Source organism: Macrotis lagotis, chromosome 2 (assembly GCF_037893015.1).
Source record: "Macrotis lagotis isolate mMagLag1 chromosome 2, bilby.v1.9.chrom.fasta, whole genome shotgun sequence".
NCBI lineage: Eukaryota > Metazoa > Chordata > Mammalia > Peramelemorphia > Peramelidae > Macrotis > Macrotis lagotis.
This window is the reverse complement of record NC_133659.1, coordinates 226,902,080-226,927,811: the sequence shown is the minus strand read 5'-3', so window position 1 is coordinate 226,927,811 and position 25,732 is coordinate 226,902,080. Positions and strand designations below refer to the sequence as shown.

At 37.6% G+C, this 25,732-nt stretch overlaps 1 protein-coding gene across 1 annotated transcript in view; it reads right to left on the bottom strand.

The window, feature by feature from the left end:
- TIMP2 (TIMP metallopeptidase inhibitor 2) overlaps window positions 1-25,732 on the bottom strand; it is an 84,591-nt gene that overhangs the window by 27,853 nt on the left and 31,006 nt on the right. Inside the window, exon 2 of the mRNA XM_074225026.1 lies at window positions 3,368-3,468. Coding sequence (XP_074081127.1) covers window positions 3,368-3,468 — 101 coding nt within the window. The remainder of the gene's footprint in view (window positions 1-3,367; window positions 3,469-25,732) is intronic.

The following is a 25,732-nucleotide window of genomic DNA, read 5'->3' as shown; positions in this document are numbered from 1 at the left end:
ATTTCTCTTTGTGAGTATTATAGTCCAGTCAAATTAGTCTTTTTATTGTACCTTATACATGACAAGTTCAATATATTCCATCACCATGTCTTTGCACTGGCTGTGTTAAGTGTTTTTGATAAAAATCCCTCTTCGTCCTTTATTTTTTAGAATCCATATTTTTCCCCAAGGTTAATCCCAAGTGGCAACTTCTACCACTTTCTTTCTTCAATGTTTCCTTGTATATATATTTTTGTATTTGCCTTTATATTAAGTAAAATAACTAATGTTGATATAGCAAACATCTCATTTTACAAATATATTATCTCCTTATAGATGAACAAGATGTCTCAGCTAATGATAACAGCTAACCTGCTAGAGATAAAAAAGCTATAATGTCTTTTTTTTTAGGTTTTTGTAAGGCAATAGGGTTAAGTGGCTTGCCCAAGGCCACACAACTAGGTAATTAAGTGTCTGAGGCCAGATTTGAACTCAGGTACTCCTGACTCCAGGGCTGGTGCTCTATTCACTGCACCACCTAGCTGCCCCCTATAATGTCTTTTAATATTAAGTATGATCTATGTTTCTGTGGTGGAAGTATGCATTTTATTTTATAAAGTTTCTTTGAGGGCAGGAACTAATCTGCTTTTGTTTTTATGTCTTCATCAGCTAGTAAAGCCTTGACACATTGTTGTTCAGTTGCATCTGACTCTTCACGACCCTGTTGGCCATAGCATCCCATGCTGTCAGGGGATTTTCTTGGCAAAGGTGATGGAGTGGTTTGCCATTTCCTTCACCAGTGGATTAAAGCAAACAGAGGCTAAGTGACTTACCCAGTATCACAACTATCTGAGGCTAGATGTGAACTCAGATCTTACTGACTCTGGTCCAGCACTTTACCCACTAAGCCATCTAGTTTTCTCCCTGGCACAAGGACAGCACCTGAATGATCAGTTGCATTCATCTATAATGATGAAGATAATGATGATAGCTGGCATTTCTATGGCACTTTGAGGCTTGCAAAGTGTTATTTATATATTTTATCATTTGATTGTCACAAAAACCCTGTAAGGTATCATATCTCCATTTACAGAAGAGGAAATTGAGGTTGAGAGTGGTTAAGAGTCTAGCTCATGTGTGAGGCAAGATTTGAATGCAAGTGTTCCTAACATCTCTGCTCTGGATCTCCTCCTTTCTCAGCTTCTTACTGAGAGGTGGTGCTGTCTCACACCCCTTCCCTCTCCAACTTCCTTTAATCTCTCTTTCCAATAATTTCTTCTCTCCTGCCTTCAAATATGCCTGTCTTCTCAACTTGATTAAAAAATAAAAGTTATCATTCAATCCTGCTAATAACCATTTGGCCTACCATCTTATTTTCTCCTACTTATGAGAAACAATCATTTTTGTGCTCTTTTCATTTCTTCACTACTCATTCTGTAAAGCTCAGTACAGTTAATCCATCTGCTATGAAACTTCCTCTGACCACTCAGAACACCAATAATCTTTCTCTTCTCAAAACTACTTAAGTTCTTAGCAGTCATTCTACCATCTTCAAGCAGCACTGATATAATCCTAAGATATTTTTTGCTTGTCCCATGTATGTATGTACTGTCTTCTGAAAAAGATGGTAAGCACCCCAATAGTAGGGAGAACAAGTTCATTATTCCCTACGCAGTAGGAAATCAGAGGTCCTATGTAGAATTAGATGGTAAACTTAAAATCAGGAAGACCTGAGTTTGAATGTGATCTCAATATTTATTAGTTGGGTGATTGTGGGCAAGTCATTTAACTTCCCCAAGTCTCAGTTTCCTTATGGTAGAAAATGAGGATTAATAACATCCATAGTACTCATGAGATCATTGGGAGGCTTGAATGAGATGATTTGTGTGAAACACTTTATAAACTTTAAACACTATGTGCATGACAGCATTCATTATTATTATAATGATATTCCAGCCACAGGTCTAGTGTAAATACTAGGCTAATCATTTTCAATTTGGTAACTTAAAGTTAAAAGAAAACACAGGTCAACTGACAAGGATTCAAAAATGAGGGAAAAAAAGCATCCATTAAAATACACATGTGGGACGGCTAGGCGCCATAGTGGTTAAAGCACCAGCCTTGGAGTCAGGAGTACCTGGGTTCAAATCCAGTCTCAGACACTTAATAATTACCTAGTCATGTGGCCTTGGGCAAGCCACTTAACCCCATTTGCCTCGCAAAAACCTAAAAAAAAATGCACATGTAAATCACAGAAAAATAACATTTGCATTGCTAAAACTTAATTTTATGTACAACTTTTTGAGAATTCATCTATATTCAATTAGGCTCTTCTATATTTTTGAAAACACACTTCCCTCCACTAAATCCCTTCTCTTAGTCTACACCTTGGAATGAGAGAGATTCTTAGAGGGTTCAACTCTTGATTTCTTAAAGGCTATCCAGGAGAAATTGAGTTTGTGGGTCACATGATACACACACACCATACACATATTACACACACATATATGTGTATATGTATACACACACACATAAATTTTTTTTTAAAAGACAAACATAACTCAGGACAGAAAGAGTTACCATGATGATGATATGATAACAGCTGATATTTATATGGCACTTTAATGTTTGCAAATCACTTTATTCATATATATATATATATATTATACACACACATATATGTATATACACACACATAAATTTCCCTCCAATTATATATTAAAACAATTCTTAACATTTCTTTTTAATTTTTGAGTTCCCAGTTCTTTCCCTCCCTCCTTCTCTTTCTCCCCTCCTTTACATATATTACATAAATAAAGACTCATAACTATTAAGAGATTAAGAACTGGGTGGCTAGGTGGCACAGTGGATAGAGCACCAGCCCTGGAGCAGGAGTACCTGAGTTCAAATCTGGCCTCAGACCTTAATAATTACCTAGCTGTGTGGTCTTGGGCAAGCCACTTAACCCCATTGCCTTGCAAAAAAAAAAAAATCTAAAGAGATTAAGAACCAAGTGATAAATTTTGTCCATGCTAATTGTGAAAAGAAAGAAATGTGAGTGCATTGTTAGCACTTGGGTAAATGCAACAACATTTCTATAGCATTTTAATGTTTTCATAATCTCTCAAATTCAAGTCCAGGACTTTAACTATTATGTTCAAGAAAACACTGATCTTTCAAAATATCAAACTAATATATATTAGCTCCAATCCAATTATATACTGGGCTACCTGTGGAGTCCAGAGTTTCATCACATGTGAAGTGTTCTGGGGTTCACAAAAGGTTAAATACCATTATGTGGAGTACTTTATTTCCTGGAAGTCTTTTAATCTCCCATTTCATAGAAGTATAGTGTGATGAAAGTGATGCAGTTGAAGATACTGGTTACCTTTATCTGTTTGATCTCATACTGAATCCTTTTGATGGGATTTCCATAAATATCATTTCCAGAATCCACTTCTTTCCCACTGACAGCTTTGGCTCTGATCACTGTAAAAAACAGATAAAGAGATGGTTAGAAAATCTGAAAATCAGCAATATGGCTGATTGGAAGAATTGGAAGAATCAGTACAGGCCTTTTTTTGGGGGGGGGGAGTTCAATTAGTTGATGGAGGGGAGAGTGAGGAGCAGCGGTTTTAGTTTACCTCTCTTTGCCCACCATCAGAGATAAAAAAGAGCATTAATGTCTCTTTGATGCCAAACAACATCTATGCTTCTGTGGTGGAAGTTGGTATTTTATCCCAGAAATAACAGCAAAACACTGAAGCCTCTTGAGGAGGAGAGTTGAGATGAGGTCAGGTCTGTGCTTTGGGAAAACTGTGGTTGCAGCTGTGTGGGGCAAAGGTGTCAACCTGGACATAACAAAGTCAGCCTGCTGTCTGGAAGCAGGCAAGACTCTTTTATAGCTAGAACCAGATTAAAAGGTAATTGAGACATATTTAACAAAATTAAGATACAATAGGACCTAGATAATATAAATATGTGGTTTTCTAAGTCAGTATGTATGCAGTCAGCAGAGATCCATATATTGTTTGGTGACCCCATTTCTATTTGAGCTTGACATCATTGGTATAGAGGATAGATTGAAAAGAGACAATTGAAGCTAGGAGTCTAACTAGGAAGCTAGCCAAAGTCCAGGTAAGATATATGATTCTGAACTAGGTTGGTGCCTATGTGAATGGAAGGGAGATAAGTGAAGATATGGAAGTAGAATTATCCATCACCAGAATTTGATAACTCATTCCCTAAAAGGTTGATAGTACTCTCAAAAGAAATATATTTAAAGGAGAAGATTTGGAGAAGATAATGATAATGCTGTATGCAAAATCCCAGCCATATCTGCAGGCCCTCAACACTAAAGACTTTCATTCGTTCAGCCAGTCAACACTTTATGGCGTGATTGGTGATAGAAGAAAAATATTGATTTCTAAATATGTAAAATAATAACAATTTGTTGTTGTTCAGTTATTGAAGTCATGTCTGACTCTTTGTGACCCTATCTGAGATTTTCTTGGCAAACATATTGGAGTGGATGGTCATTTTCTTCTTCAACTCATTTTAAAGATGAAGAAACTGAGGCAAACAGGGTTAAGTGATTTTCCCAGCATCACACAATTGTCTGAGGTTAGATTTGAACCCAGAAAGTTGAGTCTTGACTCTGAGCCTGGCACTCTATCCACCAAGCCACCTAACTGACCCATAATAATAGTTGATAATTATAAAGCATCTTACTCTTTGTAAAATACTTTCTCAAGGGATGGCTAGGTGGCATAGTGGATGGAGCACTGGCCCTGGAGTCAGGAGTACCTGAGTTCAAATCTGACCTTACACACTTAATAATTACCCCGCTGTGTGGCCTTGGGCAAGCCATTTAATCCCATTGTCTAGCCAAAAACCTATATAAAAATACTTTCTCAAACATAATCTCATTTAATGGTAACAACTACAGGTTTTATTATTTGCTCAGAGAGATTTTCTTTCCCTTTATATCTATCCCATACCTATTCCTACTTTCAGAATAATCTTTATTATGCAAATTCCTTTGCCTGGTAGTCAAGATCCTCTACAGTCTGGTGCCATAAAAAGTAAAGAAATATGATATAAATCCTTCAAACTTTAAATCATGTTACTCCTCTCCATATATTTGGTGCTCCAATCAAATGAACTTTCTATCCTTAAAACACACACTGATTTCTTCCATATCCATACTTTTGTTCCTGTGAATCACTGAATTGATCACAGTTCACAATGATAAGTTGTTTTTATTTATGATACTGTAGTCATTGTATAAATTTTCCTGGTTCTCATTTCATTGTCACTTGACAAGTATTTATTAAGAACCTACTATGTCATTGTACTAAGTCAGGGGATACAAAAAAAGTGCAAAAGTCATTTTTTTCTCTGCATAAATTCAGTGCCTTGATTCATGTAAAGTCTTCCCAAGTTTCTGTTACTCCATCCTTTTATTTTTGAGCAGTTTACAGTTTATGCCATGTAGGAATTCATTGTTCCTTGAAGGCTGAAAAGAATTCATTTTCAAATTCAAGTGGTACTAGATTTTTCTTTCCTTTAGGAATTCATATGTTCGATTTCCTTTTCTGATAATTCTAAGAAATTAATTTTTCTATTGATTTTATTTCTGTAAATACTCATTTACTTCATATAAATCATCAGTTTTATTGGTATATAATTGAACAAAATTATTTCTAATAATTTTCTTAATTTTATTTGTTGTGAAATGTTTCATTTTTTTGATGCTGACAATTTGGTTTTATCTGTTAAATTAGACAAGTTTATATATTTTTTAAATTAGCTCTTAGTTTTATTAGTTCATTTTTTACTTTCAATTTTATAATCTTTTCTTTGAACTACAGAATTTCTATTTAAGTTGTTGATTTGGTATTTTTTTGGTTTTCTTTTATTTTTAGTTACATTCTCCATTTATTTGTTCTTTTGTTGATGAAAGTATTTTGAAAAATTTTTACTTTAAGACTATCTTGGTTGCATCTCAAAGACTTTGGTATATTATATTCTTTTTTCTCTGAAATTAGGATATTTCTGAAGTTAAGCCTCAAGATGGAAAGCTCAGAAAAGAGTATATATATAAAAAGATTTGCCATATTTGAATAGGAATTTACATTAGTTCAATAAACATTCAACAAGTGTTTATTAAGCAACTATATTCTAGGGCAGTGATGTCAAGGTCACTAATCCATATCTAAGGAATCCTATGAGCCTGACTTAGAAAACAACATGTTAACATACTCTATGTTCTTTGTATTTTTATTTGTTTTGATAAATATTTCCCAATTACATTTTAATCTAGTTTAGGTGGTACTAGGGAGTATTCGGACCCACAATGCCACCTGCTAGCAGAGGGTTTGACATCTCTATACTAGGGAAAACAAAGATAAAATGAAAAGTCTATTCCCTCCAGTAACTTACATTCTTCCTTGATGCTTATTTCTCAGATCAGAAAGGATACAGAAGAAACCACAGGAAAAATTATTTCCCCACAGAGAAATTTTACCAGGAAAGATAATTAATTCTTACATGACTAGCATCCTTGAGTAAACTTCTGGAATGAAAAGTTGCAAAATTTTTCTAAAATTTTTTGTTGATTTCACTTTTCTTTTCAAATAATATTTAATTGATACTTTTTACATCACCCTCGTAGAACCACCCTTTAAAACAAAGAATAAGAATAGAGCAAAAGACATTTCAGCAAAGTTAACCAACTTGGGTGACATAATTTTAAAAACACAGAGTACACACAGTATAATTATAAGGAGAGAAGGATGATTGCATTAAGGTGCTTTCCAACTTAAGCATTCTACGAGTTAACATGCAAAATTCATCCTCATTAAATCTGAAGTCACACGTCCTGATACCTGGCAATGAAACCCAGGTCTTTTCTGAGTCCAAATCTTATCAGTCTTTGTATGATGTCACACAAATCCTCTAATAGCTTTGGAGGAGGACTTTAGGATCAAAATGCTAAGTCTAAGAACATTAGAGATAATTTTAATAATCATTAGTTCAGGAGGTTGAGGAGTACAAGTAACGTAATTAAAAAGAGAAGATACTGTGGCTTAATTTAAATTTCCATAACTCCCCAAGTTTCTGGGGACCAATCCACCTTCTCTAAGAACTGCTACCTCATATGACTAAGACTCATCAGATTTGAATTTGAGTTCCAGTTCTGCCACTCACAGGCCATCTGACCTTCAGCAAGACCCTTCCCCATTCTGGTTCTCAGTTTTCTCCTTTAAGAAGTAGGACTACTTTTGAGGGTATTTCAAGCTCTAATAATCTCTGACTTTTAGTCCCAGCCCTAGCCTGGGAGTGTCTCACTAAATCACAAGATTTGGGTCTTAAAAGCTAGAGTGGGAGTACTTTATAGTTAGCCAGTCAGCAGGATGGTTCTGGAGTTACCAAATAATATTCCAGAGTCATCAAAACCCAGCAGGATTGGTTAACTACAAAAATTAAGTTTATCTATGAGTCTTTCCATTTCCTTTAACATCTATGCCTAATCAGATGCTTAAAGAATTTGCATGCTATGCAACAATTAAGCAATGTGTTGACTTGATATTTTATTTAATTTCAATACTAAATTATCTAACCAATTATCTATGTTGTGATAGTTATATGGGATGGTCATTGGTTCCTGTATAACTGCTTATCAGATAATAAACATAGTATTAAAATCATAATTCTGGTTATAGAGTGAACACCTCACCTATCAGGAACTCAGCTTTTAGACAATAACTGCTGATCTAGCCCAAATCAGAAAGGAAGCAGAAAAGCCTCTGGGCAACCAAAAGAGATGCTAACAACATCTATGTACTAAGAAGGCTCATTCACTTTGCTTAAGGGAGAGCCTCATAGGTCCTGTCTGTATTCAGGTGCCTATTTACTCCTACTTTATACACAATTCAAATAAGCTTAGTTCTTAGTTTAAGGTTTCCAAGTCCATAGTATATTAGGAATAGTAAATTTAAAAGGGGTGGGAAGGAAGAAAGGCTGTTATGGCAGCTGTGTTGATAATAGGAAGAACTGCCAGCTAACAGCAAGGAAAAAGACAGGAAAAACCATAAACTACAGACTTAAGAACTCAAAAAGCACAGTGGGAGGGGGCCATTCTGGATAGGTACAAATGACCTCTTATATTTCTATGGGCTATGAAAGCATAATTATATGATGTTTGTAATAATATTTCTGAGTCACCAAAAAAAGTTTAAATTTTGTTCAGTATATAAAAGGAAAGAGGGGTGGCTAGGTGGCACAGTGGATAGAGCACTGGCCTTGGAGTCAGGAGTACCTGAGTTCAAATCCGACCTCAGACATTTAATAATGACCTAGCTGTGTGGCCTTGGGCAAGCCACTTAACCCCATTTGCCTTGCAAAAAAAACCTAAAAAAAATAAAAAAAAATAAAAGGAAAGTTATCACATAGTAAGGTAGGTAGGATATGCTACATTTTAAAAAAAATTTCTTCCATATTGGTTAAAAATATGAAAAAAAGTTTTGGTGCTTAAGGGGGCAAATCTCTAGCTTATTAGAACTCATCCATTCTGAGGGTTTCATATAGTTTGAGTTTAACCACATAAAATCAGCTCTGCTGTGAAGCACTATGCCAGAGTCCACAAGCATAAGGATAGGGAAAGTAAATTATTTTGTGCTGTATTACATTTTTCAGTTTATCATGATAGTTTATTAAAAGACAAGGGTAAGGCAGCATCCAGAATGAATGGACCCTCTTTGCTTCCTTGTGTTGTTCCCAAATTATAGTTTTACACAGTCCTCCTTATGTAATGATGTTAGAGACTCAAGAGAAACAAACTGAAATTAGTCAATCCTCTCAGAGGTACTGTCAGGTCTGAAATATAGTTGGGAGCTGAATGTGAGTGAAAATAAGAAGAGAAATAGATTTAGGTGTCCTGAATGATAGAGAGATTAAAGAAGAGATAGTAGTGGATTAGAAAGTGGTGATGAAATAAGAACAAGGAAAAGAAAAAAAAAGGAGTATGGATATTCTGTGAAAGAGTTGAATTTACAGACTGATTTTTGAGGTTCCTTTCAGAAATCGGAGAGAAAGGCAAGTTTTATAACCTTATAGTAAGCATCTTCTCCTCTCTGAGCCTCAGTTTCTTGTTCTGTAAACTGAAGGAGTTGGACTAGGTCATCCATAAAGTCCCTTTCAGTTCTAAAATTTTGTGTTTCTATGATTTTCTGGATATATAAAGAACAGGGAAATAAAGAGAGACAGATGTAGGCAAGAAAGAATCAGAGACACTCACAAGGTGAAGCCTCATCAATCATCAAGCATTTGTAAACCCAGAATAACAGACTGAAGAATAGAGAGGACAGAGATGTCACAATGCAAAAACTCCCTCTATGTGTCTGGCAGAGGAGAGGGACAATGGTTTTATAAAACAACCATTAGCACCCCGGTAGAAATCCAAGAACTTCTTTCATAAAAGGAGCTTCTGAGCTCATAAAAGGAGCCTATTGATAGGCTGCAAGACTGAGTATGGCTCTTTGTCTTCTGAATTGCTCAGAGTTAAAGCAGGTAAAGCAGGGAAGGTCTCTTTACATCTTAACTGGGGGGGGCGGGGGGTCTGTTAATATATTTTTAAAAAAATATTTCAATGACTATTATTCCAATGAAATTAATTTCCTTTCTAATTCTGTGTATTTATCTTATATGTTTAAAATATTTTGAGAAAGGGTTCATAACTTTACCAGACTTCCAAAAGGGTCCATAACACCCCTTGCTCTGTATGATTTTAGAAACCAGAGGCAAGAAGGGAGAGAGGCATTCTTAACCCAACTATTGTTACAGCTGCACCAAGTCAGAAAAACACAGCCTCTCCTTTAGTTGGTTCAGATTTTATTTTTGCCATTAAAACAATATCTGGGTTTGAGATCAAGAGTGATACATTGGTTGGCAAATTCACTGCCAGATGTTTGCTATTGGAATGCCAAACGTCAACTGAATTAAAAGCACAAATTACGGAAATCCATTCCCCTCCACCACTCTGGGTTGGCACAGCTGAAGAGACCACATGATGTCACTTCCCTCCTCAAGAAGCCTGTAAAAACAATTTCTACAAAGCCAACAGGACTTGAAATGAAAAAAGAACTAGGAAGGTTGAGGAATGTGATCCACAGAATCTTGGAGTGTAAGAGATCTCAGTGGATGTCTCAGCCAATCCAACAACAAGCATTTGTTAACCTACTATGTGCTAGAGCAGTACCTAAGGCAACCCATACCTAAAAGGAATTTCTACTATATTTATAATATTAGATAAATGATCTGTTCAACCTCTGCTTGAAGACCTCTAATGAAGGGTAGCCCCACTGCCTTACAGAGGCAGATCAGTCCTCTTTGGGGCAATTTTAAAAGTTAGGAACCTTTTACTGCTTCTAGGAAATAAAACTAAATTTGCCGGATGACAGCTTCCAATTAGTGCTCCTGGTTTTGACCTCTAGGGCAAGCAGAATAAGTTTTTCACATATAAAAGTCCTTCAAATTTTTGAACATGTATCATGTCTCCCTTGTCTCCACTTCTCCAGGTTTTTTTTTTTTAGGTTTTTTTTTTGCAAGGCAAATGGGGTTAAGTGGCTTGCCCAAGGCCACACAGCTAGGTAATTATTAAGTGTCTGAGACTGCATTTGAACCCAGATACTCCTGACTCCAAGACTGGTGCTCTATCCACTACGACACCTAGCCCCCCCTACTTCTCCAGGTTAAATAAACATTTCTAGTTTTTTAAACATTGCAGGAATGACTGGTTAAGATCTTTCACCAACTTTGCAGCCTTCCCCAGGTGTAAGTTATCAGTCATTAAGCATTAAGGGCCAACTAAATTTTAGGCATTGTGCTAGACCATATGAGATAACAAATACAAAAGTGAGTCCCTACTTACAGGGAGTTAACACTCTAATGGGATAAAACATGCTCAAAAATGGGTAAATGCAGAATAGTTTTTTAGTCCTTCCAGTCATATTTGATTCTTTGTGACCCTGTTTTGGGTTTTCTTGGCAAAAATATTGGAGTGGTTTTCAATTTCCTTCTCTAGCTCATTTTACAGATAAGGAAACTGAGGCAGACTGGCTTAAGTGACTTGTCTAGGGACACACAACTAGTAAGTATCTGAGGCCAAATTTGAACTCTGAATCCAAACTTGGCATTCTATCCACTGTATCACCTAGCTGCCCTAAATAAAGCTTACAAATTTCCTCAAATCTAGAAGAATTGGGCATTAACAATTTTGAAAAAAAAAAGGAAAGACTTGTTGAAAAAGTTTGACCTCCAGCTCATCACTGAAAAAAGTTAGGAATTCTAAAAGTTGAAGAATGTTCCAAGTATGGTGGACAACCTAAACAGAGGTATAGCAGCAGGGTATGGGGAACATGAAGTTGACCAGTTTAACTAGAATGAGGAGAGGGGAGTGGACAGTTAATCAACCTGGAAAGACAGGTAGGAATCAGACAGTAAGCACTTTAAATGACAAACAGGATATTTCCTGTGATCTTTCTACTGTAACAAGCTGTAGTTAGACAGCCAGATTCCAATAATGTTAAATCAAGGGGAAAGAGATGCCAGAAGTCTCAGGCCCACTTTCAAGGCTACCTAAAAAAACACATCCTCCCCGCCACCACCACCACCAAGGGGCCATGAAAGTCCAGTTGCTCTCTGAAAGACTTCTTCCCTCTAAGGGTAAGGATAGAAATATAATTTAGTCTTGAAGATCTTCCCTTGTGGCATAACTCTGGCTAGTCAGTTCTTCCAAAATCAATCCACAAGACCCTATCAGAAATAAATGCCCCTAAACTCACCAGGGCCAGGACTCAACATTCTTTCTTTCTTTTTTTTTTTCAAGGCAAATGGGGTTGAGTGGCTTGCCCAAGGCCACACAGCTAGGTAATTATTAAGTGTCTGAGGCTGGATTTGAACTAAAGTACTCCTGACTCCAGGGCCGGTGCTCTATCCACTTAGTCACCTAGCCGCCCCAAAACATTCTTTACTAGACAAAATCATCCCTGAGGATCTGCTAACTCAAAAGATTCTGTTATTTCAAAGTAGGTGTGAAAAGCAATGTAATAATCCCCAGGAGGTTGGACTGCTAGTTTTAGGGAAGAGTGTGAACATCATGGGAGAGAGACCAAGAAAGTCAAGATTAAGACACTTAAGACTGCAATGAATGAACATCAGAGAACAAATGCATAGTGCAGAGAGTCAGGGAAAGCTGACACATACCAGTTGTGATTATGGGCAAGTCCCTTGACCGCTCTATGTTCCAGTAAACTCTAAGACTATATATTACAGACAAATTGCCATCTGTATTAGTGTATTCTACACCTGGAATTACCTAAATCAGTGATATTGCTTATACAAACCTCCCCCTTGTTTCCACCAAAAAAATTCACAGGACCAAAGAATTCTGATGGATCAGAAACAAGTCTTTGCAAGTCTTGCTAGCTCACAAAAAGAGGCAAAAAGTTGAACTGGATGACCTTCCAAATCTAAATTCATTACAGTTTTGGGGCAATTCTATCCTACTCTTTTTATGGTATCCCCATCAGAAATTGCAGCTGGGTTTAAGATCCAAATCATATTTGGTGACTGTTCAAATATTAGGTACAAAGCATCCTAGGGCTAGGATATCCTTGGGATAAACTCAAGGGATTCATTTCCAGTTGGGGTCAACTCATGGACTTTAACTCCACCCCATCTTACAAATGCCAGTCTCTGTTCTGGAAGGAAAAATGAAAAGTGGCCAAGAAGATTTGCATTTTTCTAATATGCACTGGGTCTCTTATTCATAGCACCAGAGAAATGTGAGGGAAAATGTGAGCCAACTTCCTCCCCTCAGTGAAACAAATGGGTTCATTTCTTCCCAAGGCTTTTATTCTAGTACTATCAAATTGAGACTTCAGTTCCCCAGCATTAGCTAATGACTTTGTTAGCCAAAATTAACCAAGGAGCTGATTGCCTTGTTCCCATTAGAATGAAGTTAGGTGTTCTATTAAGATTAACAAGTAGGGGTGGCTAGGTGGTGTAGTGGATAAAAAAGCACCGGCCCTGGAGTCAGGAGTACCTGGGTTCAAATCCGACCTCAGCCACTTAATAATTACCTAGGTGTGTGGCCTTGGGCAAGCCACTTAACCCCATTTGCCTTGCAAAAACCTTTAAAAAAAAAAGACTAACAAGCATGGTATGGCTTATTATAGGTGCAACTGGTGAAAATAACCATTTCTTCTTTCTTCATTCTGGAAGGGACTGGAGATAAATCTTTTTCAAGTTTGCCTTTTGCCTATCTCCCCTCTCTGGTTTAAAGTGTATTCTTTCCTTTCTCCACCTTTCCTTTCTCTTACAACAATTAGCTCACTTTTATCCCAGGGACAGGTCCACAAGTCCCCATGTCTTTTATTTGTGGAATTTCTAGCAACTGAAAAATTATTAATAGCAATTGCTCTTAATAGTAATTAAATCTCCACCCCCAGGAAAATCCTTAACATTCAGAGTTTGGACACTCTGCCCTAATTTATTTATCTGTTTGTTTATTTATAGGTTTTTGCTAGGCTATGGTGTTAAGTGGCCACACAACTAAGTAATTATTAAGTGGCTGAGGTCGGATTTGAACTCAGGTACTCCTCACTCCAGGGCCGGTGCTTTATCCACTGCGACACCTAGCTACCCCAACTCTGCCCTAATTTAAATTTTGTATATTTACAGCAAAACCATACCATCTTTTACATATTTGAAGTAAATAAGGATAAGGGAAATGATGACACAGAAGAGGCGAGAAGAATATAGTATAGTAACTGTTACTGGATAGTCTCAGAGAGGGAAAGATGGGGAGAAGGAAGGGGAATAGACAATTTGGAACTTTTCTTAGTCCTTGAAGACATGTGTACACCCAAGTAGATTCCCTCTGACTCATGATCTGAGATCAGGTCTGAAGGCCAACCTCAATCTCTCCTTTCAAGGTCATGATTCAGCTTTTTTTTTTCAATTTCTCCTTTTGCCCTTAGACTGGGATTCTTTCTAACTAGGCCCTTTAAGTACCAATTGGGACAGAGATAACTTCCTCATTGCTGCTGCTCAATTCATGTAAGTCTTCATTCATTCGACTAAGTCAGGTCTGTACCTGATGCATTCCTTTAAAAACTCCAGGATGTGAATGAAGTTCACTTTCCTGTTCAGAGACAGCAATAATCCAAATCACTCAAAGGAAATGCTTGTCTTTCTAAACCATAAATTTCAGGATACCAGCCAGGTCTCAAATCCCTACTGTCCAGGGAACAATATATATACATGCATACCATACATATATACACATTCAGATATAAGTTAAGAAGAAATCAGAGCTGGAACAGTCTTCCTTCCTTAAATCTGAGTAGGTACTTCATATGTGCCATAAAAAATCAGAATATGGAGATTTCAGAGAAGTACAGGAAAATTATAAAATGCATGAGCATTTTATATGAGCAGGGAAAATAATACAGAATGACTACAATAATGTAAATTAAAATAGTGATAAAATAAAATTCAAATGCTATGTAATAATGATTATGAATGAATGAAAATAATAGTCAGATGCTGGGTAATTCATTATGACAGGAAAAAAGGCTATGGGTGTGGGATACTGTGGAATATTCTGTCAGATGTTAATGCAACATTTCTGTGTTGGTTTTACTTGACTGTTTTGCTTTTCTATAAAGGAAGGGAAGAAATAATGTAAAAATAGAAGTCATTACATTTATACCTATATCTATATACAGACACACACCCACAACTATATATATATATTTTAAAAGAAACCAACATTTCAGAAAGTGTCAACAAATCTTTACTTGCCTGAAAGTAGAGGACTCTATGGTCTTTTGGTTCTGAGATTCAAAAAGTGTATATTGTATTCTACTTTTCCTTAAAAACTTCCAGGAAACACGGAACTCTTAGGTTCTTTTTACAACATTTACATCTTAAGTTCTTCTCATGTCTAACCCTAATCTCTCTTTGTAATTAAAGTACATTCCCTCTTATCCTGTCCATGGTGGGCCCAGAGAGAACATTTGGTTAAAATTAAATCTAGACAATTGGTTGGACTATATAGGCCTTGCTTTTAGCAAGCACAAGAAGCACAGAAAGGGAAAGAAACATCAGCAACATCTCAGGGATTTAACAAAACTTGAAGTCTAGGGGGGCAGCTAGGTGGCGAAGTGAAAACAGCACCGGCCTTGGAGTCAGGAGTACCTGGGTTCAGATCCAACCTCAGACACTTGATAATTACCTAGCCGTATGGCCTGGGGCAAGCCACTTAACCCCATTGCCTTGAAAAATCTAAAAAAACCCAACAACAACAAAAACTTGCATTCTGGAAGGCTTTGCCCATCTCTTCTCCACCCCCTATATACACCCAAGCTTCCTGACTTCCAAGGCATCTACAAACTTGAAAACAGGCCAGCTGTCCAGAAAGTTAGTTTATAGTCTGATCCCATAAAAGCTGCCAAGATCCAAACCCCTCCAGCAGCTCAGAGATTACCGCTGAACTCCCAACTGCTTGAATTTAAATAATTAATTTAATTTAGTCTTTTCAAGGCATATAACTTAAATCTTGATTTAGGAAGCTTAAGTAATAATTCCTTCAAATAGGACATAGTGACCTCATGACTCACCCTTAGGTGATGTGGCACCTCCCCCCACTCCCACTTCTATAAGACAGCCAAATGTTCCCTATGATATGCAAAAAAGGAGAATTAGGTCTAGGAAGACAGTGATTCCTCAGGGCTATATTCTAGATTGTCCATCTAAAACTAGAAGGAAATAGGTGAGAGACCAGAGAGGTACAGAGAAAGGAATGGAGAAAGGAAAACCTCCACCCCATCAGAAAGGTCTCTAGGTCCAGAATTTAGCGGGTGTGTCCCACTGCTGCCTCTCTCCAAAGGCTGCTTCTTCCTAACTTTCTTCCTAGTTTTTCCCCCAATTTAGCCCTTGTGGAATTTGAGGGTGAGGGTGAGGGGAGGGATGGGGATTTTTTTTTCCTGAGGCTTAGTTCTGCCCTTTGTTATTTTCCATAGCCTGATCGGGCTTTTGCCAGTGAGAGTGGGTGGAGCAGACCTATGGACTCTCCAAATGCACTCCCCTTTTAGGGAAAGAAACAGGGTCTGTGGGGGCAGGGCTGTAATTTAGCAATTAAAAACAGCTCTGTAGTTTATTAGGGAGAAACTCTTCTCTTCTTATTGGTATCTGTAAAAGAGAAACCATGCCACTAAATCCCTTCCATATTCCACATGGTGAGGCTACTAGGAAGGGGTAGTACATTTTTTGGAAGGGAACAAAGGCTTGAGCAAAGAGGGAAATTAAAGGAGGTGAGGTCAGTGGGTTTGTGTGAGCCAGTCAGCCTGCACGAATGCCAATATCTATAAATGCCAGAGATAAAGATTGCTCAAAGTTGAGAATATATAGCAAGGAGGTACTTAGAGGGTGCATGGGAATCAAGAGAACTTAGTCAGGGCTCTGGTACCTGTTTTGCCACAGAAAAACTGGGTGCTCCCCCCTCGGTTTCTTCTTTTTTAAAAATGAATGCATTCTACTAGTCATTCTCCAAAGTTCCTTTCAGCTTCCTAATTCTCTCTCTACCTCCACAGATTCCAAGTCAAGGGCCCTCCAAGTAGTAATGGGAACTTTTCTGAGAGAAAATGAAAAAGGGAGAGAGACTGGCCAGGTTCCTTGGATACTCCATCAGTGAACTAAAATTGAAATTTCCCTGATCATTTCATGGAAGTTATCCCATTGTGGATTTTTACCACATACAAGGAGGCTGTTTGCCCACTAGGCTCCCTGGTTACCATGGAGAACGGTTGCTACTTCTCTTTTTTCCCTACAGAGAGTGACATTTTCCTGATCCCTGGGCTAATGATAATAATGTGATATAATAATATAATAAGATTCTTTATCTTTTTGGCTACTTGGAGCCCCAGGGACTCTAGTGATTTAAATACCCTTTCTTTCGAATTCTGTTTTCAGTGGGACTCCCCAGATAGTCCCAGATGCTTAATACCCTTCTCCCTGTAGGACAGGCAGCAGTTACATTGCCTGAGACCTTGGTCGTGGTTCCTGAAGCAGTGGGCTCTAGCCTTTTCCACTCACGTGCTATTGACTCATTTTTCAAAAATGCATCCCAGTCCTGGGAGGATTTGTTCTGAACATTGCAGCTTTGTGGAGGGAATTGCTGCTCTGCACTTTCTCCGCCAAGACCCCAGTGGTGTAGCCAAGTTTGACTCGGCAAAACCCAGAACTGGGGTGGGGGGGCATGGAAGGAAGGAGGATGGAGAAAGATGGAGCAGAAGGGAGGAGAGAAAGGAATAACTAAATAAGAGGGACTGAACTGAGGCAGATACAATGCATGTTCACTAAGGGAGGTGTTGGAGTTGAAAAGGCAACTGAGGGTGTGAAAAATCCTTCTTAAGCTTAGTGTGATGATGAAACATTTTTGAAGGAAGGGTTAAGAGCTCTGTATGCTTGAGTGCAAGTAGATGGCTCAGTGGATAGGGTACCAGGCCTGGAGTCAGGAAGATTCATCTTCCTGAGTTCCAATCTGGTCTCAGACACAAGTCACTTGACTCTGTCTCAGTTTCCTCATAAGTAAAATGATCTGGAGAAGGAAATGACAAACCACTCCAATATCTTTGCCAAGCACACCCATATGGAATCATAAAAAATTAGGAGCAACTGAAAAATCATCCAATAACAACTGTGCATGAGAGAGCCAGTGAAGGAAAGTAGAGTCAGGAAAATCTGTGTTCAAATTCCTCCACTGATATTGGCTCTGTAGCAATGCAGGAAATCAATGAACTTTTCTTATATGGTCTCATAAGATATTTAAGATCTCATTGATTTGGGAGTTCCCACCAGTGCTAAGGACAGTAATCCTTCCTTGCTAGCCCAGGGTGACTCTCAAGCATAGCTTCTTGAAAATTTACCATAAAGAGACATGGTGGAGACCTTCCTCACTTTTTCCTGTCATCTCAAAGAACTGGAGAAACACATTGGACATTGTTCTGTACTCCCCTGAAGTAGAGACCAGCTCATCATTTCTTGTTCCTAAAAACATTTTTTACTGAGTATTTATGAGTTCCTCATAGATTTTATATTGCTGTCTATTCACACCTACTATGTGCCTTCTGTACGATACTAATTTTTTATTTCCTTGGTGGACAGTGGTATTTAAGGTCTCATTGCCACATAACAATACCAGTAAGATGTTTTTATTAAAACGATGGGGGAGGAGGTCACTTTTTTGGGAAATTTGGGATTAAAGTACTTTTTCAACTCTGGGTCTAGATCATTGTCTGGTTCCAGATATACATACTGTTGGACAAGACTGTTGAGAGTTTGTTCATATACATTTTGAAATCTGGGCAACCATCATGCTTCATTCATTTAGTCTTTCTTTTGTGGATGGAGGGACCATATTCCTTTGCCTAAATATTGATCCCTTTTAAGGGGCTCTGGAACATCTGAGGGCTTGATGGAGAAAACACAATGTCATCTGCAAAAAAGAAACACCTGCAGGGCATTGCCATTCCACATCCACCTCAATTTGGACTCTGCACTGTATCTCCACCAGCACAGTGGCAAATACTTTTGGTTACCATAACATCTCCCAATTTCTTGCTTTGCCTGATGATTATTATCAGGGGATCACTGAACAAGATTATTTCTTTGTTTCATCTTCCAAAACTCTTGAATTATCTTGATATTTCAAGTGGAAATATATTGTAAAAAGAGCCTGTCAATCAGTCAAAGGATATGTGGAGGCAATTTACAGATGAGGAAATCAAAGTGATCCATAGTAATATGAAGAATTGCTCTAAATCATTACTGAGTAGAGAAATGCGAATTAAAGCATCTCTGAGGTACCTCCTCTCAGATTGGCCAATAGGACCAGAAAGGACAATGGTCAATATTGGAAGGAATGTGGGAAATCTAGGACACTAATACATTGTTGGTGGAGCTGTGAACTCATCCAACCTTTCTGGAGAGCAATTTGGAATTATGCCTAAGGGCAATAAAAATTTGCATACTCTTTGATCCAGCAATACCACTACTGGGACTATACCCTGAAGAGATCATGAAAAAGGGTAAAAACATCACTTGTACAAAAATATTCATAGCAGCCCTGTTTGTGGTGGCAAAGAATTGGAAATTGAGTGAATGTCCATCAATTGGTGGTATATGTATGTTATAGAACACTTGTTCTGTTAGAAACCAGGAGGGTTGGGAATTCAGAGAAGCCTGGAAGGATTTGCATGAACTGATGCTAAACGAAATGAGCAGAACCAGAAAAACATTGTACACCATAACAGCAACATGGGGTTGATGATTAATCTTTTCTTTTTTTTTTTTAGGTTTTTGCAAGGCAAATGGGGTTAAGTGGCTTGCCCAAGGCCACACAGCTAGGTAATTATTAAGTGTCTGAGACTGGATTTGAACCCAGGTACTCCTGACTCCAAGGCTTTATCCACTACGCCACCTAGCCGTCCCCTTGATGATTAATCTTAATGGACTTGCTCATTCCATCAGTGCAACAATCAGGGACAATTTTGGGTTATCTGTGATGGAGAATACCATCTTTATCCAGAGAAAGAATTATGGAATTTTAAGGTTTGAGATTATCTTTAATTTAAATTTAATTAAAAAAAACTACTATTATCTTATGTAATTTTGCTATTTCTTATATTTGGTTATGATTTCTCTCTCAACACATTCAACTTAGATCAATGTATAGCATGGAAACAATGTAAAGATTAACAGCCTGCCTTGTGTGTGTGTGTGTGTGGGGGGGGCAAGATTAAGGGAAAAATTGCAAAATTCAAAAATAAATAAATAAATAATAAAAAGAGCCTGTCAGATAGCAACAACAATAAGTACAATAGAACCTTTTATTCACTACATCTTTGAGTCAATTGTGAAATGGTAAATATGTGGGCCATTGTTGAAAATCACTTGGGAAAACCTGCCTATTCTTTAATAACATTTTTAAGGAGAATGGTCTCAATTCATGAATAGATAGCCCTCAAAGATTTTGTATAAATTGGAGACTAGGCACATAAATCAGTATTATTGATGTTCCTTTATTCACTTTTTTTGAGAAGCAGATATTAATAAGGTTTATTTTTTCCATGCCTCTGATCTTTCCTCAATGCCATCACAATTGTGTCACCTCAGAGCAAAGATTTCCTATACATTTATATACAAATGGATAGATAGATATAGATATAGATATATAAATTTGATTTAATCTGCTTTTTCCATCCATGTTCTCTACAGTGTTAATTCTACCTCAGACTGTGACATTATGGTAGTGCCAAAAGATGAAAAAATTATTTTGTTGAAATAATTTTTGCAAGTCTTTTCCATTTTCCTTCCATTTGTAATCTTTCCATTTTCATCCTTGAAACCCTTGGGATGATTTGGCCTATTTAGATATCTTGCTAAGCTTCTGTTAAACTGATTTTTACCTTCCACTGCTTCTCTCTGCATAGTAAGACAATACTGCTCATAATTGTCTATCATCCCTTATAAAGTTTTATAGATGAGTTAATATTCTGACTTGACAATGCAGTTGGAAGTCATCTCTCTCCATTTGGCAAACAAATCAAATGTATGCTAAAGTGGTTTCTGGGCTCTTTTGGTTTCTTTGTTTTGCTAATCAATGTAGTTTGGATAAATTTCTGAACAAAATTATCACAATTGATGCTGTCATTCCAATTGACCATTTCTCATTTCTTGTTTACGTAACTTGCTTAATGACCTCATGTTTAATTTTCTTAATTCAATGTCATGTCTTTTTCTCATTAATCTTTATTCACTTTTGTTATAAATTATCATTTTAGCTCTGATTGCACAGATAGCTGAATCAAGGATAACTCCCATGTCTCCTATATCAGTTAAAATATAGTCAATATTCTTTGTGATGTTTTTGATGCTTATTTTTTTCTTTTTTGGTGAGGGAGGAGTTCATTATATAGAAATATAAGATTTCTGTATCATCTTTTGATCTTGGCCCTCATTTCTTCCTTCTGAGTCATCTAAAAACTTAGTAAATAGGTAAGTCCCTTAGCTTCCCTAGGCTTCCATTTCCTCATCTGTTAAATGAAAGATTTCTTCCAGTTCTAAATCTATAATCTTAAGGGCCTTGCTTAACATCCTGCAGGTTACTGTAAGTGGCAGCATGACACAGCCTCAAAAGACTACAAGACAGGCAGAACAAGTAGCATTGTCTCCATTTTAGAGATGAAGAAACTGAGGATCACAAATTTTAAGTTTCTTATCCAAGATCACATAGCACATAAAGTTTATGTGTATATGATATGAAATGAAGTCTTGTGATTCAAATTCCACATTGTCTCTTAGAGTAGAGAGTTGAGAACTTAAGAAGTCTCATGTTCCTTCAGATATTTTGGATAAAGAACTAGATTTGGAATCAGAGGACCAAGGTTTCAGATCTTGCCTCTGCAACAGACTGTCTGAATTACCTTTGGCAAGTCATTTTAAGCTCTCTAGCCTTAGTATCTATAACAGTTAAATGGGATGTTTAGTTCCTGCTCTATATAATATGAATCTTGAGACCCTTCTTTAAACAGAGACTATGACTCTTTTTTTGACAGTGGCAGGGTGGGGGGGGGTGGGGAAAAGAGGCAGACTTGCCCAGGGTCACACAGCTAGTAGATGTCTGAGGACATATTTGAACTCAGATTCTCCTGACTCCAGGGTGGGTGCTATATCTGCTGTGCCACTTAGGGGCCCCACCATGACTCTCTTTACAACATTCAGAATGTAAAGAGTGAGTCATACTGGAAGTCACTGGATCTGAAAATAGAACGGTGGTTTGCCACAGACCAAGGGCCCAGGGAACTGGATGGCAGGTAGGTAGTGAAAACAACAACAAAGGCAACAAGGGGTCTGCCCAGAGGAAGACTACAGCTGAGAAAGATACCTGGGCATGTGAATTAGAGCTCACCCAGGTTTGTCTGCTTGGAGAGCCCTGGGATGAGCTTGGATGTTCTCCTTAAGTGAGATGCAAAGAGCAAGGGGGCCTCTCATATTAAAAGATAAAATGAAAGAGGAGGGCAGAGAGGAGGAAAAGAGAAAAGGGGGAGAGGGTTGGTATCCTGGAGGGCTGGAAGTGTGTGTGGTTCCTGCTTCAAAAAGAAAGAAACTGTAAAGGGTATAAGCAAGGGAGGCCATTGCCTTCCCTACAAATCCTTCAGCTAGACAGATATAAAAGGGAGAAATGGGAGAAAATAGAGGATTGTAGCATAGATAAATTTGCTGAACCTGGAGTCATGAAAGCTTGAGTTCAAATACAGCCTTAGAGCCTTACTATCTAGGCAAGTCCCTTTACTTGTCTTCTTCAGTTTCCTCCATTGTAAAATAGAGATAAAAACAGCACCCACCTCCCAGAGTTGTAAGAATCAAATAAGCTCAACACAGTAAGAGAGATACAGTAGGCAATATATAAAATGCTACTTCTCCTTCCCAGAGGGAAGTATTTATTTGTTCCAAAGTTTATCTATTTCTTTAAAGTTTATATTTTTTCATTGCTGTTCTTCTAATCTTTCAAAAATTAGTGTTAACCCAAAGCATTATTAGTCTGTATGTATTTCATTTGTTCAAAGGCAGTGCAGAACAAGAGTAAGTTTCTTTCCAATTTTCCAGAATATTTGTCTGGGATGAAACAATAAATTTTACTGAAAGGATATTTATTCAGTTCTATACAAGCAATTTATTTATTTATTTATTTGGGTTTTTGAAAGGCAGTGGGGTTAAGTGACGACTTGCCCAAGGTCACAGAGCTAGGTAATCATTAAGTGTCTGAGGCCAAATTTGAACTCAGCTACAAAAGGATGAGAGGAAGAATGGTAATGGGTATTTATTAGGTAACTAATTTTTGTCAGGTACTTTGTGGATGGAAAGAGCTTATTTGATCCTCACAAAAACCCTGGGAGTTTTTATTATTACTCCTATTTTACAGTTGAGGAAACTGAGGCAGACTGTGGTTAAGTGACTTGCCCAAAGTAGTATGTATCTGAGGCTATATTTGAATTCAGGTCTTCCTGACTCCAGTTCCATGATTATTCACTATACCATCTAGCCAGAGAGGTGAGAAAATAGTTTTCCCACTAAGCCAAATACCTTTGACTCTAGCCAACCTTACAGAAACAACAAGGGATCCACTGGTGGGATAAGGAATAACAATGGAAAAACTATTGAGAGATCATAGGATCATATATTTGGATCTAGCTTAAATCTTATGGGTCATCTAGTCCACCCTTCATTTTAAGTAAGTGGGAAGAGAAGACTGATCAGGGAATCAATTGGTCCCCAAATTAACACTGGCAATGAATGAGCTTCTAAAGGACAGGAAATACTGAATGTTTCATACCCTAAGTGATCTATTCACACATTATAAAGTATCCAACTGGGAATGGTCCATTCACAGCTTTTGAAGAAGTATAAAATATTCATGCTTTTTTTTTTCTCTTTTAGGAGGTATAAAGAAATTCCTCAAGCTTGTTAGAATTATAGGAGCAGAAATCAGCCATAGTTTTTATGGGCTTTAAAAAAGCAAAGTTGGAGTTCTGGAAGTTGAAAGAGTCAGCTATGGACAAAAAAACCTAGCTCCTATAAGGAGCTCTTTATCATTTTCTTTCTGTTAGCAAAACTGGAGGGGAGGTGAAGGGGGAAGGAAACTCTCTCCTCTCTACAGCCACTGATGGAGATGTCTTGAAGTGAAAACACAAGGTCCAGGGAGTACAGTTGTGAGGAGGATTAGTCCCTTGGAGCCTAGTGGAGACATTGCACCCGGGACAGCATGAAAACACCATAAAAAAAAGAGGAAGGCAACAATGGCCCTGAAGTGCTAGAAATATGAGTTGCCTTTGCTAAGTCTGTGTTCTTTCTATGTGTACATTCATTCTGCCCACTGATATATGTATATTTATGGGAGAAATTGTCCCAAGTTTATGAAAATAATCAGTGTCTTCTGACTATTGCTAATGGCATGCCATTTTAGTAAATGTCTTTACAATAATAGGGTCAACTACCTGACCATTAAAGGTTAATAATACACTGGTAGAAGTGGACCATAAAGTTCTCCAGTCCTTTGAAATTGGAGAAATAGTGCCCTAAGGGAACCAAGAGTTAAGTGTGATGAGTTAACTACAGTAAGATAAGGAAACTGAAACCCAAAGAAGTGACTTGTCCAAAGTCACATACAGATAGTAAGATAGTAAATAGCGGAATCAGGATTTGAATCAAGGAATCTTTGATTCCAAATCTTATATCCCTACACTGCAGGTACTTACAATAAATACATACCTTTTTGGTCAATGACTGGAGATCTCAATGATTCTGGGAAGAAAACTGGCATTGGAAAATCCAAGTCAACTTCTTCCATTATACATAACACCTTCTATCTGCAGTGATGTCAATCCATGCAGATAAAAATTCTTGATATACCAGTCTACTTTAGATTAGCTAACTTTTCCTGTACAGAATATATAGTGACTATCTCTTATTAGTAGTCTGACAGAGGCAGGCATTAACTCTAGGAATGTGGATAAGGCTTCTCTGGTGAATCCGATTTGAATAAAACATCTCTCCTCATTTTCATGGAGTGGCAGGTTGTATTCACTTTTGGAAAGAAGACTTGACTAATTACCTAGCCATGTGGCCTTGGGCAAGCCACTTAACCCCATTGCCTTGCAAAAACTTTAAAAAAAAAGAAAGAAAGAAAGAAAGAAGACTTGAAATCATCTCACTTCCTTTTTTTCTTCTTATACTAAAGGGTCTCTGTCTGTCTTTGTCCCTGTGTGTCTCTTATCCCGCCTCTGACTATGTGTATCATCTTTGTTTTGCAACATCCTTTTGGTTAAAATCTAATTTACTTATCATATCAAGTTTATAAGCCCTTAGATTTTATTGTTTCATCCACTATGTTAATTCATTTGCCCAACCAAGATCAGGGAATTTTTGCCTACTGAATTGGATAGGGTTGTGTCCAAAATGATTCCTATGAAATATGGGAACCAGAAAGTGCTGATGTAACTATGTGATCACATAACAACTTCACCATACTTCCTGGTCTTTTACCACAGTACAGTCTAGTAAGTGAACTATTTTTGACTTAGCCAGCAACCTGAACTCCTCCCCCACAAGTCCACATTAGCCTGAACGAACACCTAACTTAGCAGGTCCCACCTAGAATTTCCCTTAGATCTACCTCTTGTGGTAAATGCTTTGCCACAGCAGAAGGCAAATCCTGTGGGACACCAGAGTGGAAACCCTTTCCTCTCACAAAAGAAAACAACTGGATTTGGAACTCTGTCCACATTGGAGTCTTAGCAGAATTAAGTAACTGGGTTGAAGATGTGGAAATGTTCTGAGATTAGGTTTTATGAATGTATTTCTCTAAGAATAGCTACAGTACCTCTGATGGGGGGAGTAAAAGAGAAGAAAGAATTAAGAAAAATCCCAGGGACAGTAAGAAATTCTTTGGTTTCAAAAGGAGAGAGGAGAGGAAAGGAAGTAGTGAGGAAGAGGGAAATGAGAAAAAAGAGGAAAAGGGAAGTATTCACCTTGGAAAGAATCCATGATATGCCCACCAGGGAGAAACTTAATAAGACACTAAGTAAAGTCTGGTCAGAGAATTTCAATATGCAAAGTAGCTCAG